Raw genomic sequence first — 19,879 nt, 5'->3', positions numbered from 1 at the left:
TTACCCACCAGGGACTGCAGGGGTTAATGTGTCTGGCCGGAGGGCTAGCTGGGGGGCACTAGGACCCAGTGCCTCCAGCCTAAAAGAAACGCGGGGATTGGCTGCCGGCAGAGCGGGAAAAAGAAGGCGGGAATTGGCGCCTAGTGTGTGGCTGAGCGGGAAAAAAGGAGAGAAGCAGCCGCGGGCAGGAAGCGAGGAGGAGCTCACCGAGAGAGAGAGGAGAGACGGTCACGGGACCCGTGGCTGGAGCGGATGGCAAAGAAGAGAGAGCTGGGCACCGGCGTTAAGGAGTGCATGCTGCCGCCCGGAGCTGCCGCGCTGTGGAGAGAAGAGAGCTGCGGTGTGCGCCCTGAGGAGAGCCGCAGCCGTGCTGAGGAGAGCCGCCGGCTGTGATCAGTGAGCTGGGTTCCGACCGCGGCCACCAGTCTCTCTGCGCTGAGGAGAGCCGCCGGGCACAAGAGAGGACACGCTGCCGCTGACCGCCAGGCAGTGAGGGGTGACGTCACGCTGCGGCCGGGAAGAGACTACTCTGCAGAGAACCGGGAGCGGGACAGATACGGCTGGAGAGTGTTGCAACACAGTGGTGATCAGGTACCTGCTTCCCCAATGTTGTGCCCCCTGTAGTAACTGGGACCCTATTAAAGACAACCCCTTCCACTTTGAGCCATTGCAGGACCAACTCAGTACAGTGCCTTGGACGCTGACAGCCTCCTACTAGCTCACACAGTGCCCCAAACCTCACTGCCAGTTTAATGCCGCTCACCTCATGGAGGGACCTTTCTAGGGACACTCAGGGGTACACCTCTTTCCCCATGTTCGACATTCCTCTGATACTGCATGCAGCTACCCAGGAGAACAGAAAACAGAAGTCAGTGCTTGTACGTAGTGATTGGCTTATATACCAGTAAAGGAGTAATACATCCAACCCATGCGCCCTTGTGTAACCACCGACATTTTCATTTGCCTCTGGAGCCCAAGACAGGAACAGCGCATTGGGTTGTAACCTATACAGGACTCTGAGCCACCGCAGTGCCCTGGCCAGTGTAACCCGGGCTCACTACAGTACTCACTCATCGTTCAACCCTCCGCGTGGCCACTAGGGACCACTCACAAGACTTTTTGTGCAGCGTTGTCTGCAAGGACACACACACTTGAAATTCTCCGTCTGGAGTACAGTTCCAGAGACTGTTGTTGCTGGACTTATAGCGCCATCTAGTGGCATATTATTATACTCATTGAACCGTCCTGAACCAGGTTTATTTGGATGAACGATGCTTTTAGTATTGATGTTCGAGAATGCATTCATGTTAATGTGATATGTTTATATTGCAATTATTATGTGTTTCGAGATGATGTACCTTACCGTAGTATGCCAGGTTTATTGACCAGCAACCCGAGTTACTAAGAACAGAGGCCATCTGATTGCAATAAATCGTTATTAACGTATCCCACTGTAGTGAAGCTTATGTGTCCTGGGGGGGGGTTTGTTCGTGCTCGGGTGTCTCCGTCCCTCTGCCCAGGTCCCACGCAGGTGTTCTACACAGTTACCGGCAGACGTCGTGGCAAGTAAGAACAGAAGGACGACTAGACAGGCCGCAACCTATTAGACGGGAATTTCCAGGTACGCTCTCCTATTACACAGAGCTTTCACCTCAGGATTTATTACAGGATGGTTAGTGCACTGCTTGTTTTGTACCTACAGGAACATCAACTCCCCCAGCTCCAGAACAAGAGCCTCCATGGGCTTCTTTTACTTACTTGCTAGCTAAAATAGCTGACCATATTGCAACCCCACTTGTGGCTCCTCCTATGGGTACCCTAAAGCCATTACAGCCTGTTTATCAGCCCATAACAGCCCACCCATCCCTCCTCTTTGGTTGAACTCCTTTTCTAACTCTATACAGAGTTTAGCTGCTTCCTCGGCTGCATTTCAGAACATTTTACAGGGCCAGGTGACATTACCTACACCTACTGTCACAAAGCATACTGTGCCCTCCTCGCAGTCCATACCACTCTCAGATTCTGAGGAATTGTTTGCTGCAGCAGATCAGGCAGAGATTTCTGATTCAGAATCTCCCTCAGGGGAAGAAGAGGTACAGTCCAAATTTTATGTGGTTGCTTTAATTAGGGAGGTTAAATTCTCACTTCAGCTCAAAGATACTGAACCAGCCCCTGAATCTAAGGATCCTGTGTACAAAATACAGAAGGTAGTTGTAGCTGAGTTTTCACACTCTGATCACTTCTCTGAAGCAAGAAATGAGGCATGGGAAACTCATACTAAGAAATTTATGGTTCCAAAATGGCTGAGCTCCTTTTACCAGTTACACAAAACTGATTGTGCAAAATGGGAAACTCCATATATTGTGAATGTTTATGTGACACGTTTAATTAAAAGTTCCATTCTTCCAATCCCTTCTGCATTCTCCCTAAAGGACCTTCCAGATAGACAATTGGATGTGTGTCTAAAATCTTTATACTCCTTACATGGGCCACAACCAGACCTGCTACAGCTACAGCGTGGGTGGCTAAAGGCATGGAAAACTGGGCTGATGCTCTTGAAAACAGTTTCCCATCCAATCCTACCATGGAACAAGTGGCACTAATTGCCAACATCAGAGATGTGGCCTATTACATTGGGGAAGCTGCATTGCATACCATTCTCTTATCCTCTAAAGCTTCGGCTGTTTCCATTGCAGCACGCCGCATAGTGTGGCTCCATTCCTGGACAGTGGATTCTGATACCAAGGAAGCCCTGCAAGCACTTCCATGCACTTGTGAATTTCTATTTGGACCAGAACTGGACAAGATTGTCAATAACCTGTCAACCTCTAACAAAGCTTGCCTACCCGTATCTGACACTGCTACTTTCAGTTGTGTGCTCATTGCCACTAATTTCCCAGGATTTTTAGGATCCCTAGGCTTCTAGCCTTCTTGCAGACGGGCTTGGCCATGGGTCTTCACCTGGCTTCGTTTGTCTGGTTCCAGAAGAAACTGGCCCCCTTACCAGATATTCGTACCTTCCTACGGGGGGGGGGGGGGGTACTTAGGTAAACAACCTCCATTGGGATTTATCCTTAGTTCTTCGAGCCCTATAATGATCTCCTTTTGAACCATTGGAGTCGGTGGACCTCAAATGGGTAACCATGAAGACTCTCTTTCTCTTTCATTATTCATACTTTATAGATTCCACAAGCGGGTCTGGCCAGCAAATAAAGAAACGTTGACACGATGGCTCTGCATGACCATTTCACAGGCTTACATGCAGGCTGATCTTCCTGTTCCAAGTACAGTCTCTGTTTGCTCTATTTGCTCTGTGTGTCCTTTGTGGGCAGCACACCATCTGCTGAACTACCTTGCAAGGCTTCTTCCCACACGTTTCTTAGGTTCTATGTCTTTGATACGTTTGCCTCTCAGGATGCAACTTTTGGCCACAATGTCATCCTTTCAGCTTAGGAGTGTACCCTCCCTATTACAACTGCTTTGGGAAATCCCTTTGTTAACCCTGTGGAGACCATGGACCCCGAAGAAGAAAATAAGAGTTATGGTAAAACTTACCTTCATTAACTCATTCTTCAAGGTCCATGGGATCCACAGGTCGCCCACCCTGATGCAACTATCTTCAATGGGTTACTCTCTCGGTCACCAGTTCTTTTCTCCTCTATGTGAGACTGTATTTCCTGTGTGTACCATTCTTCCTTCTGTCCTCTTCAGCTCCTGTTCCTGCTCTGGGCTTGTTAACTAAAACTGAAGTGCCTGAGTTGTGGGTGGGGTATGGGGGGAGAGGAGCCCAGTTCATTCAGGAAGGCTCACAAGCTTTTGCTGTTCAGTGCTTGATCCTGGTCTCGAACTATCATACCCATTGTTAACCCTGTGGATCCCATGGACCTTGAAGAAAAAGAGTTAATGAAGGTTAGTTTTACCATAACTTATAAATTATAAATTAGTTTTTATGCCGGTCAGACTGCAGTGTACACGCATTGTGACACTGTAGGTGATCCATGCCTTGTTGTACATAAATGGGTCCTCTGCCAATCTAGGGGTGCTCTGCACCAGTTATAGATAGAGATATCATCTCCTATATAATAGCCCAGATCTGTGACTCTGTGCCTGTATGTCTAAAGCTGGGCGTGGCTAGGAGCTCTCATTGGGTTAGTGGCAGGTCTATCACACCCAGTCCAGAGCTGATTGGGTGAGAAACGCCCTCCCACACAGGTTACATCCAATGGGAGCCTCTGCCCTTTGGCTGCTGTGTGTTCCCAGAGCAGGATTAACAATGGGGCTGATGGAGCTGCATCTGCAGCAACATACCCTCCAACAATTTACACATAAAAATCGGTAAAAATTAGAAAAGGGGCGTGGTCATGGGTAAAGTGTCATGGCCACGCCCCCTTTTATCTACTTTCAATGGAAGTTTGGAGAGCCAGAAGTCGGTACAGACCATAAAAAAAGGTATTGTACTTGGCAAAAGGTACAGTTGGAGGGTATGCCACTGCATCGGCAAACAAGTCTCTGCCCTCTAGATAAAAAAACTTTTACTGCAGCATCCTATGTCCTGCTGCCAGTCTGCCTGCCCCCTCCGCCATCATCAATCCCCACTCCCTAGCCGCGGCGCAGGTGGAACAAAAGCTGCTGCGGCCACCGGCATAGATGTGTATGAAAGCGGCGCAGCGGAAAGCTTTTATAGCCCTCCCTGCGCCGCATATTCTCTGAGCCCCGGAGCTTCCTCTGCGCATGATGTCACGGAAGTGCCTCCCCGCCACAGCCGCACCCAGATCCCCAGAGGCCCTGACTCCGCAACACAGCCCCTGTGCTGACGGCCTGGAAGCTCCGAGATGGCTAATGTAATGGATAGAGTGGGTGATATCACAGAGGGTAATGTCTGGACGCTGAATCAATGTAAAAGGTGACAGTGTTGTGCAGTGCAGTGGGTATGCAGTGTAACTGACACTGCACAGCACTCTCACCTTTTACAATGATTCAGCCAGTCAGTCAGTTCCGCCAGCCAGTCACTATTGTTAGCTCCGGTGTCCCAACGCACTGCAATATAGGGAAGTAGACGCACTAAATAAACTAAGGCTCCCAGCAGCCCTTAGCACCAAAGCATTCCGGCCCTTAGGGGTGCTGGTAGCTGCAGTTTACTGAGTGCATTTTCTTCCCTGTAATGTGGCGCGTTGGGACACCGGTGCTAACAATAGAGACTAGCTGCTTGGCTGTTGTGCGAGTCTCCGGCAGAGCCACTTCCAAAGGGAGGACAGCAGCTTAGCTGCTTCCAGGAGGAGAAGCAGGAGAAGCATTACCCACCCCTCCCCCACTCGCAGTACCTCCGGGCCCCATCTGCGGCACCCCCCTCCAGCACCCACGGTGGCTCCGGACCCCCTCCCCCACCCACAGTACTCCTGTACCCTTCCCTCCCTTACCCGCCGCACCACTGCACCTGCCCCTCTCACACCCGGTGCACCTCCGCAACCGCTCCTCCGCCACCCATGGTGGCTTTAGACCCTCACCTGTGGCACCCACGCACCCTCGCCCACCCGCGGCACCACCGCACCAGCCCTTCCCCCACATGCAGCACCCCCGCAACCGCCTCCCCCCACCCGCGGCACCCCCGGACTCCATCTGCGTCTCCCCCGCACCCACCACTCCCTCAACCACAGCATCTACTAGGTGACTCATCAGGCCCTGCGTGTGATGTTCACGCCATTGCAAGGGGCTTCGACCCCTTAACCATCGCACTCCCTTTGTCCGTGAAATATTTAACCACTCACACAATTATGATTAGAGGTAATACACCATATAATAAAAATATTGCATGCCACAAGGGTGTGCAAGGGTTAAGGGGGTGAGCCCCTTACAACGGTGTGAAGAGCGCCCATAGGGCGCGATGAATCACCTAGTTTTATATATGTACATATATTTATTTATTTATTTTTGCTGCTAAACCCCAGTGTACTATACTATTATTTTTCTGTGACACTGACAGACCACATTGTATAATCATACATGTATTAAATTTGTGACACTGAAGGTGAAATTAAACCACAGTGTTACATTACTATTTCTGATTCATACATGTATTGCGTGAGACTGTAGGTGAAAGTGAACTGCAGCGTTAATATTTCTGACTCATACACGTATTGTGTGACACTGTAGGTGAAATTGAACCACAGCATTATTATTTCTGACTTATACATGTATTGTATGACACTGTAGGTAAAATTAAACCGTAGTTTTAGATTACTTTTTCTGACTCATGCTTGTATTGTGTGACACTGTAGGTGAAATTAAACCGCAGTGTAATATATATTCTGACTCTGTAGGTGGTACATTTTTTAGGTTAGGTGTCTCCTGAGGTTGGCTCAGCAAGCCAGGGCTGGGGTATAGCTATGTCTTGGCTTACAATTCATGGGTATTGCCTGCAGTGCTGGTTCAGCGGCCTCATTAGTGTGTACACTTACGGTGGTGTGGCGCTCTCAGCCCCGTCACGGCTGTCACTGCCGCGCATGTGGTCTACCGCTGGATATGCGTCCTCTGTGTGCCGTGGCCACTGCCGTCATCCCTATGGCCGCTGTGCGCATCTGGGCGCGTGGAGTTTCTGCTGCTGCGGCCTCCACTGCCATTACCGTTTCACACATGGTTTCTTTACCCTTCAGTCACCGTCACTGGGCGCAGCCATTTTGGATTTAATCACATGATGCTCTTCTCACCTACCAGCAGTGTTGCCGGAGCCTGAGCTTAATTGTCAGCCAATTTCTGCTACCCAGCAGGTATAAATATCCTGTCTCAGCACCCAGAAGGTTGTCAGTGTTTCCATTGTCTCTACAGCGTTCCAGTATGCAGCTTAACTAAGGACTCTCCTGTGAACACTCCCTGCAGTATAGCCTGACTCCCTGGTGGTTACCCTCTGCGGTGCAGCTCCAGTTCTCCTGTGCTGATGCTCTGTGGTGCAACCTGCCTTCCTTGTTCCCGCACCCAGCGCTAGCAGAGTGTATAACTCCAGCATCCCGCAGCCACTCTCTGGCAGTCCTCTGTTTCCACTAATCACCATAGTAGTGGATTATTTACCTGTGATCCCTAGCATCACTCAAGCTTCACTTGTGATCCCCAATATCACTCAAGCTTTACCTGCGATCCCCAGCTTCACTCTATGTTCCACCTGTGTTCCTAAGTGTCATAAAGCACTCCCATTTAAACTCCGGATTACTGGTCTTTACCAGTTGTGATTCAGAGACTCACTTGTGACATTTATTGTTTGGTTGCACATTCTTGACTTTTATGATTTAATAAAAACCCTCAAAGACACCTTCTATTGTCGTGGTCACGCCTTCGGGCAATTGGTACTACAATCTCAGCACATGTTTAGGAGTCCTCTCCTACCTCCTAAATTCAAGTACCCGTCAGCCCCTACAACTGAGACCTCCAGCTACCGACACCAGCCCTCAGTTGTAACAGTAAGCACTAACCTAATGGATCCGGTCAGAGACCAAGTCCAAGGGACCAGGCCAATACAAGAACTGGCAGCCCGTCTTGAACATCAGGAGACTGCACAAGGCCATGCTATCCGATGTCTCCTGGACCTCTCCTCTCGACTGGATGAGATTTAGGCAACCCTCCGTGGGTCAGGGGCATCCAGTGTGCCGACTGTAGTACCTCCGGTGGTATCCCCACCCACCATACCCACTTCTCCTCCACGTCTTCATTTGCCAACACGTGCTAAATATGATGAATCCCCGAAATCCTGCAGGGGTTTCCTAAACCAGTGCGAGATCCACTTTGAGTTGCAACACGGCAGTTTTCCTACAAACCGCACCAAAGTTGCGTATATCATCTCCCTACTCAGTGGTGCCGCCCTCGACTGGGCATCACCCTTATGGGAAAGATCTGATTCCCTGCTGTCATTCCACTCTGACTTCATGGCAACATTCAAACATATCTTTGATGAGCCAGGTCGAGTGTCATCAGCTTCTTCTGAGATTCTTCGGCTGCATCAGGGGACACGAACTGTCGGCCAGTATTTAGCACAATTCCAGACGTTGGCATCTGAGGTTACCTGGAATGAGGATGCGCTCTATGCAGCCTTTTGGCAAGGCCTCTCAGAACGTATTAAAGATGAGCTCGCCACCAGAGACTTGCCCTCGAAATTAAATGAGCTCATATCGCTCTGCAAAAAGGTTGACCTACGGTTTCGTGAAAGGGCTATGGAGCGAGGCAGGTCAACAGTGCATAAGACTCCTTCTGCTCCTCCTCCTCGACAGCCGTCTCCATCCAAAGGTGAACCTATGCAGATAGGTCATTCACGATTGTCTCCAGCAGATCGCAGAAGACGTTTATCTAATCGTCTTTGCCTGTACTGTGCTGCACCTTCCCACCTCATTAACGCCTGCCCCGAGCGTCCGGGAAACTCCAAATCCTAGCCCGCCAAGGAGAGGGTCGGATAGGAGTAATGAATTCCTCTCCGTCTTCAAGTGACTGCAACCTCTCAGTTTCTCTTCAGGTGGCTCAGCGTACCAAGAATCTTATTGCCTTGTTGGATTCTGGAGCAGCTGGGAACTTTATAACTGAGAAGTTCATTAAGCAGTGGTCCCTACCCACAGAGAGAGTGTCATCTCCTATATATTTAACTGCCATGGACGGCAGTAGGATTCCTGATGCGGTGATTACCTCCAAGACCCTACCTATCCGTCTGAAGGTAGGGGTTCTGCATACAGAGCTAATTTCCTTCCTGGTTATCCCAAGGGCCACTCATCCTGTGGTTCTAGGCTTCCCATGGCTTAATTTGCATAATCCTCAAATTGATTGGAAAATGACCCATATCCTGGCATGGGGTCCTTCCTGTTCTAAGACATGTCTACATAAAGTGCTTCCAGTTTGCAACTCCTCCTCTAAATCTCCTGATGTTCCACCTTCTCCATTTCAGGATTTCACCGATGTATTCAGCAAGTCTTCAGCCGATATTCTTCCTCCCCATAGAAAATGGGATTGCCCTATCGATCTCATTCCAGGGAAAACTCCTCCTCGTGGACGCACGTATCCATTGTCGTTGCCTGAGACTCACTCCATGGAGGAGTATATCAAGAAAAATCTGGCTAAAGGGTTTATCCAGCCTTCCTCCTCTCCAGCTGGCATAGGCTTCTTCCTCATAAAGAAGAAAGACGGTGGCCTGCGGCCGTGTATTAACTACCGGGGTCTGAATGACATCACAGTAAAAAATCGGTACCCTCTGCCGCTTATCACTGAGTTATTTGACCGCGTCAGTGGAGCCACTATCTTCACAAAGTTAGATCTGCGGGGTGCTTATAATCTCATCCGAAACCGAAAGGGTGACGAGTGGAAGACCGCTTTTAACACCCGTGACGGACATTACGAGTACCTCGTCATGCCTTTTGGACTCAGCAATGCTCCAGCAGTATTCCAACACTTGGTGAATGAGATTTTCAGAGACATTCTTTATCGTCATGTTGTGGTTTATCTCGATGATATTCTTATCTTCGCGAATGATCTGGAGGAACATCGGTTCTGGGTGAAAGAGGTCTTGTCCCGTCTCCGTACCAATCATCTGTATTGCAAACTGGAAAAGTGCATCTTTGAAGTAAAGTCCATCCCGTTCCTGGGGTATATTGTATCCGGTTCCGGCCTGGAGATGGACCCTGAGAAATTTCAAGCGATCCGAGATTGGCTGATTCCTTTAACCCTCAAGGGCATCCAGAGATTCCTAGGGTTTGCCAATTATTACAGGAAATTTATTCGAGACTTTTCCACCGTTGTAGTGCCTATTACGGCTCTTACCAAAAAGGGTGCCAATCCTTTCAAATGGTCAGAAGAAGCTACCCAAGCCTTTAATTTGTTGAAACAAAGATTCATCTCTGCTCCGGTTTTGAAACAGCCAGATACCAGTTCGCCCTTCATCCTTGAGGTGGACACCTCTTCTGTTGGAGTGGGCGCCGTACTGTCTCAAAGAGCTAACGATGGTCATCTACATCCTTGTGGCTTCTTCTCACAAAAGTTCTCTCCTGCCGAGCATAATTACACCAGTGGTAAAGAAAAAAACATCAAAATAAAAAAGTTAGGTGCAGAGAAATATTAAAGTGACAAGGAAAATCTCAGGTCTTGGCCTTTAAGTGATGGTTCTGCAATTGTCAGTGAGGTATCTTATTCTGCGTCTCATGATGATGCAAGAACTTATCACCTAGAGTCTAGAATAGGTGTCAAAAAAGAAAAACCACTAAAGCAGTGGAACAGATTGTGTGTTCAGAACAATCAAACATTCCTGAGGTACGTTTAGGGGTGTCCACGTCAGCTATGTGCGAGTCTAACATTTCTCACACTGTCCTCGTAGAGAAGCCTCTTCCACCTCTTTCCACCATTTTTGCACCACCTGCACATGTAGGGAGCAGTACAAGTAAAGATAGTGATGATGAGGGCATAATAGAAATTGAGGATTTGTGTGTGGATGTGGAGCAGGATGAGGGGGATATGTGTGTACTACTATCTAACATTGAGGAGGATGTTGATGATGTTGTTTGTGTAAGTCAGCTATCAGTGGCTGCAGTTCTTGCCCGTGATAATAAGAAAACCATTGTGATGCCTGGGCATAAGACCAATAAAGCCACCTCTTGGGTGTGGGATTTTTTTAACCAAAATCCTGACAATATTTGTGAAGGCATCTGCTCCATTTGTGAGACCAAAGTTAGTAGAGGTAGGGATGTTAGCCATCTAGGCAAATCCTCCAAGTTACGTAATTTGCAGTGAGATCATTACATTTATTGTACAAGATTATAATGTAATTAATACCCTCATCATCCACCTCCTCATTGGTGATTAGAGGTAGTCCTGAAGTGCTTGGTTTCTTAAACTGTGCATGTCCTTTTTAATATCCAACATAAGGGTGGGAGGGAGGGACCAAGGACAATTCCATGTACTGTAGCACCAACTTTCATTTCTGCCACTGCTGTGTGGCAATGTTTCACAGATGTGCTCTAAACCGTCATGTGTTTGTGCCACTGATCTGTCGCTTAGCAACCAATGAGGTCGCTGCAGCCTTTGTCCAATAATGATGAAAACAGTATCGTAAACTGTGAGGTGATCAAAATTTACTCCATTATTACCTGATACATTTAGCTTCTAAAGACCCACCTTCCTAAACAGGTATATCTATTCGATATATATTTAATTATCAACAGACGACCCAATTGTGATTGTGTACACTTTTTATGTTAATTATTTGTTTATTACTGAAGTTATACGTTAATTTTGACGTATTTTGATAAATCCATTTTGTAATTAAAAATTAATGCTATAGTATGGTGTGTGATTTCTGCCATATCAACTTCCTCAAACATTATTAGTGCAGAGGTATTGTAGTTTTCCAGTGTCCTTGTACCTAATCATTTAGATATATACAGAATGTGCAACCACAAGCACATTTTATTCCCCTGCTGCTTAGTGGCTATATGTATGTAGATACTGTATCTCAAAATTTTTTTGCTATTATTGTAGCAATTATTAGCGCCAGGCTACTTTGTTTTTTTTATACATCGAGAGGCACCCATGGCAAGGGTCTACCTGGACTGAGGAGCTGGCCAAGAGTTGCAAGATGATGCCATCGTGAATTGCCTCCCAACTGATGTAGTCCTTAGAAAGGATCTTGGTGGTCAAATAGCCATAGCCTAGGTCAAGCAGCCAGACTACAGTCATCACCATAAACACCAGCACAGCCCAGTCCAGAGGAAAAGACTACAGTGGCTACACAACTGCCAACACAGCCAACCTCAGCATCAACCAGCCCAAAGAAACTTTACAGTGGCTAGATCAGCACACCTGCCCAGCATGCCTTTTGCCTCTGGTATGCCTACATCCCCTAGCAATGTAGATGATGTTGGTGCCAGCTCATTGGATCCTGTGGGGTTGCCCAGTTATGCTCCTGACCTTAGTGGTTTGCTAACTCCGGCGGTAAGTATGAGTGACCACACTTACCACTCTATGAATGACTCCAACCAGACTGACCCTAGCAGTCCCAACTTAGATACCACTGTAGAGTGTCCCAATTTAAGAGAAATTGAGGGCTGCAGGCTCAGCTCTCTGACCCATCCCTGGAAGGCATGAGGTGTCTAGCTAGCAGAAGCCTTGACAGGATGGGGGAGGGAGTGTAAACTTATGGGAAGGGTTAATGTACTAGGTAGTCAAGAAGGTAGAAGGGAATAGGTCAGACAGGGAACATGTACAATTGGTGCCCTCAGGTAGCTTTCCTGCACAATTGGTGTCGGATGCTCACAAAACCACCTTTGGAGAGTGTCCTGGAGATGGACCATACACTGAAGTGCCTGACACAGAGCTAGTCCTGGTCTGGAATGTCGGATGATGCCCAGACTAACTGTAAGTCATGCATTGGCAGCATAGACACTCCAATGTTTGTGTTTTCTCCAAGTCTCTGCCCATAATAGAGCCCTTACAGCAAGTTGCTGTGGGCAATGCAGGTTGCCTGTCTGTGCCCAGTAGATTGGGGAAGACATGCAGCCTCCCTGTGGTGGATGCCTTGTGGAATCCAGAGGCTGGTGGCCTGTTAGCCATCACTGTGGAACAGGTAGCATTTGATGTGGTAAGAGCAGATCTTGGTGACAAGGTAGGTTCCCTGAGTCATAGGTCATTAAAGGAGCATTGGAGGGCAGGTCTGAGCACAGACAGATGCCAGGTAAAAAGGACAGAGGTGCAGTGCCAGGGGTATAGTGTGGGAGAAGACAGGGGTACGTCAAAACCAGTGGACGCAGAGGCAACCAGAAGCTGTCCCCTGCCCACAACCCCCAGACAGATACTAACCTTAGAAAGTGTCAGGTCCAACAGATGAGTTGTCCCTGACTTTAGTTCTGTAGTGATATCTCTTATAGATTTGACTAAGAAGGGTCTTCCCAAGTCAGTGGATTTTGCACCTGTTTATAAGATGGCATTCCAGTGATTGACAAAGGCTCTGGCCCCAGCTCCAGTGCTGATTGTGCAAATTCATGACCAGGACATTGTAGTACGAACTAATGTGTCACTGCATGGACTGGGAGCAGTACTGAGGCTTTAGGAGTCATATAAGCAGGAGGACCCTGTGGCCTATTTGAGCAGGATTCTATTTTGGGAGGTGGGATATGCCACAATTAGGACACATTGATTGGCAATTGTGTGCGCATTGGACCAAATCAACACTTTTTGTACAACTGGTCCCCCACAGTGGTGACTTTTCACCCACCTATTAGGTGGTTTAAACCTACCTTGGTGGAAACTGACAGACTGTTGTGGTGGAGCTTTGGATTTTATGGTGATTATGTGGACAATGCTTACCAACAAGGAAAGGCCTGCAGTATGGATGAACTGTGTTGGCCAAAGTCCAAGCCCCCCTTCCCACCCCTTAGCTCCTTTTATCCCCAATAGTCTGCAGGACCAGGAATCAAATCATTTTGACATGGGTCAATTGTGTCTCACATTGACGAGGTTAAGGGAGCGTGGTCTGATATGGGAAGTGATCGATACTGTAGATAGACAGTTACATGGTCAACAGTCAATAGGTTGACACCATAGGGTCAAAAGGTCAACAGACAAAATGTCAACAGGATCAAAAGGTCGACATGAAAAAGGTCGACACACATATGGTCAACACCTGGTTTTTTTTAGGATTTTTTCATGTTTTTACAACTTTTGCATCATTTTAACATCCATGTCACAAACTATTAACTTTAGTAACCGCGCCCAAAACATGGCAAGCAAAACGAGCCTGTGGGACGCATTTCAACAAATTGGTGTGAAATATGTTTAAAAACACAAAATAACACCAAAAAAATAAATAAAAAAGTCGACTTTGGTGCCTTCCTGCCCTGCGACCGCCTCTGCCTGTCAATCAGGCAGAGGCGATTGCAGCCCTGAGATGCTGATAGTATCTCACTGGCAGGGCCGGATTAAGGGTTGTGGGGGCCCAGGGCAACAAAGTTGTGGGGGCCCCCACCCAAAAAATTTATGAGACAGACAGACAGACAGACAGACACACAGACACTTAACCAGGGTTCTCACCCACAGCAGTGTCACCAGCGGATCCTCTCCAGCACTACCAAGGCACTCTCTGGGTCTTCTTAAGTATGGAGATCTTTCGGCAGTGTCAGCCTTCACTGTGTGGGTCCTTCCACCACGGGGCTCTTTCCTCACTGCCTGCGCTACTCCCAGCCACTGCCGGGTCCATGCTGTGAGGGGGAGGGACTTAATCAGTGTCTGTGCTGCCACTCCCTAGTACCAGTACCAGTCGCTGCTGCTCCCATATACTACACTGGTTCTGAATACATACGCTCTGTATGCAGTATGCATTCAGATGCAGCTCTCAGCGGACTGACGGCGTGTGGGGGCCCCGGGATGACCGCCCCTGTCACCCATGCCTTAATCCGGTCATGCTCACCGGGCTCTCGGGGTGCGCATGCACAGTGCGACCACTGCATGTGCGCACTCCTGCAAGGGCTTCAGACTGCATTCGCTGCCGCTGCAGCAATCCAATCTGAATTAGGCCCACTGTCTTGACTCGAGTTTGGCAAGTATCGATTGCACTTCAGCTCCTTTGTGAAAAGCAGGATACTAACACATTTTACTATATCCTGTTCTCACTGTATGTAAGGCATGTCAGTTATTCCTCACTGAAGTTAGCTATGAACAAATACGACAATTTACATTTATAAGCCGAGTTAATATTTAATAAACACACGATTCAATTGGATTTGTTTGTATAGAAATGACACAAAGTATTAACTATTCTGCATAGCATTAGATTACTGATAATTATTTGCAGTTCACTGGAAAGATCATATGACCCACAAGTCTAATATAAGTGATAGTTCAGTGCATCGCATTATAACATCTGAACAAGCTGATATCCTCTGAGTAAGCAGAGAAGACATCCCTGAGAATAGTCCCAAAGATGGCAACAGGTGCTCCAACAGCCTCAGAACTTCATAAGGTTTTTCAAAAATATGCTGGCGATAAATTCACTTTAACCAAAAAAGATGCAAAGACTATGGTAGAGAAAGAAATGCCTGAACTTTATGAGGTAAGAGTTCAACACTAAAAGTTTGTATCCATAGGTGTACATTTAAAAAGTGACAGTCCCACTTTTTTTTTGTAGGATTTAGCTTTTATGCTGTAGAGCAGTGGTTCTTAAAACTGGGGTGTCTCAGTCAAGACACGTGCCCCGGGTTGGTGCTCCAGGACAAATTAAACATTTTTATGGTCAATGTAATAGGCAAAACCAGTATTGGTGGCTGTCAATCATAAAATATGTGGACAAACAGAAGGAAATCTTTTCCCCCACCATTCAATTGAACCTAAATATGACATCTAAACACGGGTCTCGTACTCTACTATAGATATATCGACGATATTATCTTTGTATGAAGGGGAGGAGAGTCCTCCCTTAAAGAATTTCAGGAGAATTTGAACAACAATGATTTTGGAGTAATACTGACATATGTGCAGAGTACATGCAATGTCAATTTTTTAGACCTGACTATATGTATTGAGGGTTCCAATATATGTACCCAGAATTATGTTAAACCGACAGACAGTAACTCTTTTATTGGAAAAGAGAGTAGTCCAGAGCCGGCCCTAGGCATAGGCAAACTAGGCAATTGCCTAGGGCATCTGGTATGCCTAGGGGCATAAGCAGCTCCTGCTGATTAAAATGATATGCGGCATGCCTATATTCTGTGTGTAGCATTTTGTATGAAGATACAGCCACATTCTCACACAGTATATAGGCATGCTGCATATCATTTTAATCAGGACAAGCTGCTTGTGCATCCTAGCCACATAGCAATGCAAATAAGATGCATTTTCATCAAAAATAGTTGACTCACGCCAGGCATCTCCTGCTGCATGGTGTATGGAGGCAAGATTTATGAGGACACATCTGTATCCAAGCAGAGGCAGAGGTCACAGTGTTAGAGGCCGTGTGAGTGCTGTGTGTGTGTGTGTGTGTGTGTGTGTGTGTGTGTGAGTGGGTTGGTTGTGCAATAGTGTTCAGCATATGTGTAAGGGTCATTATGCGTTTCATGTGCATAAATGTATTAATAATGTGCAGCAAATGTGTAAAGGGCACTATGTGTGTCATTATGTGTATAAGGGCATTAATAATGTGTGACATATGTGTAAGGGGCACTATGTGTGTCATTATATGTATAAGGGCACTAATAATGTGCGGCATATGTGTAAGGGACATTGTGTATCATTATCTGTATAAGGGCATTAATAATGTGCGGCATATGTGTAAGTGACATTATGTGTATAAGGGCATTAATAAGAGTTGGCATAATGTGTAAGGTGCATTATGTTTATAAGGACATTAATAATGTGTGTCATATGTGTAAGGGGCATTACTATGTGGTATTATGTGTATAAATGCATTACTAATGTGTGACATTATGTGTATAAGGTGTTCAACTGTGTGGCGTAACATATAGAAAGGACATTACTATGTGGTCTAATATGAATAAAGAGCAATATGGTGTGGCGTAAAGTGAATAAGGAGCAATATGGCGTGGTGTAATGAGAATAAAGAGCAATATGGTGTGGTGTAATGTAAATAAGGAGCAATTCAGTATGATGATATGTGATTGAGGGGCACTACCGAGAGGAGTAACGTATATAAGGTAAAGTGGTACTACTGTGTGATGTAATGTGAATAAGGGACACTATCGCATCATAAATTGCGAACAAAGTTGCAGTACTGTGTGGCATAATTTTAATTGGGGGTACTATTGTGTGGCCATGCCCCTTCCCAGCAAGTACACACCCCTTTTTGGGCTGTGCACCGAATGTGCACACTGTTCTTATTTAAATTACAGGTGATAGGAAAACCAAAATAAGGACTGCTATGGGTGAGGGGTGATGGTGCTGGGAAAGAGGTGCAGGGTCAGAGGCGGAACTAGCGTTGGTGCTAGGGGGCACCAGCCAAAATCTTGCCTAGGGCATCGAATTGGGTAGGGCCGGCTCTGGAGTAGTCATCATCCGAACTGGCTAAGAGGAGTACCAGGAAGCCAGTTTTGGCGGATTAAGAGAAACTGTACAGACAATGAAGTATATAGAAAACAAGCACAAACAATGAAAAATCAGTTTATACAAAAGAGATATGATCAAGTTTCTCTGGAGAATGATCTAGAGAAAATTGATGGAATAGATAGAGAGGTATTGTTACAACCTAACAAAAGGGAAATGAAAGATGATTTTTCTATATTTTTTGTGACAACATACAATCAGAAGTATAGGAACATTGAAGGGATCCTGAAGAAACATTGGGGGATACTTAAAAGTGACCCCGTGTTAGAAGGAATAATCTCTGAAAGACCAAAGGTGATCTATAAAAAGGCCCCGAATCTAAAGAATCTCTTAGTGAAAAGTACCATAGCTCCCGCACCAAATATGATAACTAGAGTGAAATCAAAAGGCTTTTTCAGGTGCGGTTTATGCATGGCCTGCAGACTAATAAAAGGGAATTAAGGGAGCAAGATTGATACCTTTAAATCTGCAGTAACAAAGAAACAATATAAGATCAATCAATTCATGACCTGTGAAAGCAGTAATGTAGTGTATTTGATACAGTGTGTGTGTGAAAAGCAGTATGTGGGTAGAACAAGCAGGCCATTTAAAATTAGGATGCGAGAACATATGAATAATATAAAGAAAGGGTTTGAAAACCATTGTTTGTCACAGTGCCGTAACTAGGCATTTTAGCGCCGTAGGCGCGCAAAAAATTTATAGGGGCGTGGCTTCACGGGGAAGGGGCGTGACCACAAAATAATAGCAATTCATACTACGGTGCACAGTAGTCTACATTATTCAAATTACGCTGCACAGTAGCGCCACTACACCAGGTAGAGCCCCTTTTATACATTACAGCAGACAGCGTCCCCCTTTTTACACATTACAGCAGTCCCCCTTTTTACACATTGCGGCAGCCAGTCCCCCTTTTTACACATTGCGACAGCCAGGCCCCATTTTTACACATTGCGGCAGCCAGTCCCCCTTTTTACTAGAGATGAGCGGGTTCGGTTCCTCGGAATCCGAACCCGCCCGAACTTCATGTTTTTTTTCACGGGTCCGAGCGACTCGGATCTTCCCGCCTTGCTCGGTTAACCCGAGCGCGCCCGAACGTCATCATGACGCTGTCGGATTCTCGCGAGACTCGGATTCTATATAAGGAGCCGCGCGTCGCCGCCATTTTCACACGTGCATTGAGATTGATAGGGAGAGGACGTGGCTGGCGTCCTCTCCATTTAGATTAGAAGAGAGAGAGTGAGATTGATTTGAGACAGAGACACTTGATTTACTGGAGCTTAGGAGTACTGTAGAGAGTGCAGAGTTTAGTAGTGACTGACCACAATGACCACCAGACAGTGCAGTTTTATTTAATATAATCCGATCTCTGCCTGAAAAAAACGATACACAGTGACTCAGTCACATACCATATCTGTGTGCACTGCTCAGCCCAGTGTGCTGCATCATCTATGTATATATCTGACTGTGCTCACACAGCTTATAATTGTGGGGGAGACTGGGGAGCAGTGCCAGTTATAGGTTATAGCAGGAGCCAGGAGTACATATTATTAAAATTAAACAGTGCACACTTTTGCTGCAGGAGTGCCACTGCCAGTGTGACTGACCAGTGACCTGACCACACTGACCACCAGTATAGTTAGTAGTATACTATATTGTGATTGCCTGAAAAAGTTAAACACTCGTCGTGTGACTTGTGTGGTGTTTTTTTTTTATTCTATAAAAAACTCATTCTGCTGACAGATAGTGTCCAGCAGGTCCGTCATTATATAATATATACCTGTCCGGCTGCAGTAGTGATATATATATATTTTTTATATCATTATTTATCATCCAGTCGCAGCAGACACAGTACGGTAGTTCACGGCTGTAGCTACCTCTGTGTCGGCACTCGGCAGTCCATCCATAATTGTATACCACCTACCCGTGGTTTTTTTTTCTTTCTTCTTTATACATACATACTACATCTCTTTATCAACCAGTCTATATTAGCAGCAGACACAGTACAGTAGTCCACGGCTGTAGCTACCTCTGTGTCGGCACTCGGCAGTCCATCCATAATTGTATACCACCTACCCGTGGTTTTTTTTTCTTTCTTCTTTATACATACATACTACATCTCTTTATCAACCAGTCTATATTAGCAGCAGACACAGTACAGTACGGTAGTCCACGGCTGTAGCTACCTCTGTGTCGGCACTCGGCAGTCCGTCCATAATTGTATACCACCTACCCGTGGTTTTTTTTTCTTTCTTCTTTATACATACATACTACATCTCTTTATCAACCAGTCTATATTAGCAGCAGACACAGTACAGTAGTCCACGGCTGTAGCTACCTCTGTGTCGGCACTCGGCAGTCCATCCATAATTGTATACCACCTACCCGTGGTTTTTTTTTCTTTCTTCTTTATACATACATACTACATCTCTTTATCAACCAGTCTATATTAGCAGCAGACACAGTACAGTACGGTAGTCCACGGCTGTAGCTACCTCTGTGTCGGCACTCGGCAGTCCGTCCATAATTGTATACCACCTACCCGTGTTTTTTTTTCTTTCTTCTTTATACATACTACATCTCATTATCATCCAGTCTATATTAGCAGCAGACACAGTACAGTACGGTAGTCCACGGCTGTAGCTACCTCTGTGTCGGCACTCGGCAGTCCGTCCATAATTGTATACCACCTACCCGTGTTTTTTTTTTTCTTTCTTCTTTATACATACTACATCTCATTATCAACCAGTCTATATTAGCAGCAGACACAGTATGGTAGTCCACGGCTGTAGCTACCTCTGTGTCGGCACTCGGCAGTCCG

At 46.4% G+C, this 19,879-nt stretch overlaps 1 protein-coding gene across 3 annotated transcripts in view; it reads left to right on the top strand.

Moving 5' to 3' along the window:
- LOC134999373 (protein S100-A10-like) overlaps positions 1–19,879 on the top strand; it is a 177,873-nt gene that overhangs the window by 112,825 nt on the left and 45,169 nt on the right. Inside the window, exon 1 of one of the 3 annotated variants that reach the window (XM_063951423.1) lies at positions 14,877–15,058. The exons of the other annotated variants lie outside the window; for them this stretch is intronic. Within the exon in view, the coding sequence (XP_063807493.1) occupies positions 14,930–15,058 (129 nt within the window). The 5' untranslated portion in view covers positions 14,877–14,929. Of the gene's footprint in view, positions 1–14,876; positions 15,059–19,879 lie in introns of those variants that run through there. 3 annotated transcript variants of the gene reach the window in all.

The sequence above is a fragment of the Pseudophryne corroboree genome, chromosome 1, assembly GCF_028390025.1.
Source record: "Pseudophryne corroboree isolate aPseCor3 chromosome 1, aPseCor3.hap2, whole genome shotgun sequence".
NCBI classification, from domain to species: Eukaryota; Metazoa; Chordata; class Amphibia; order Anura; family Myobatrachidae; genus Pseudophryne; species Pseudophryne corroboree.
The sequence above is the reverse complement of the archived record's forward strand: the minus strand, read 5'-3'. Positions and strand labels throughout refer to the sequence as shown.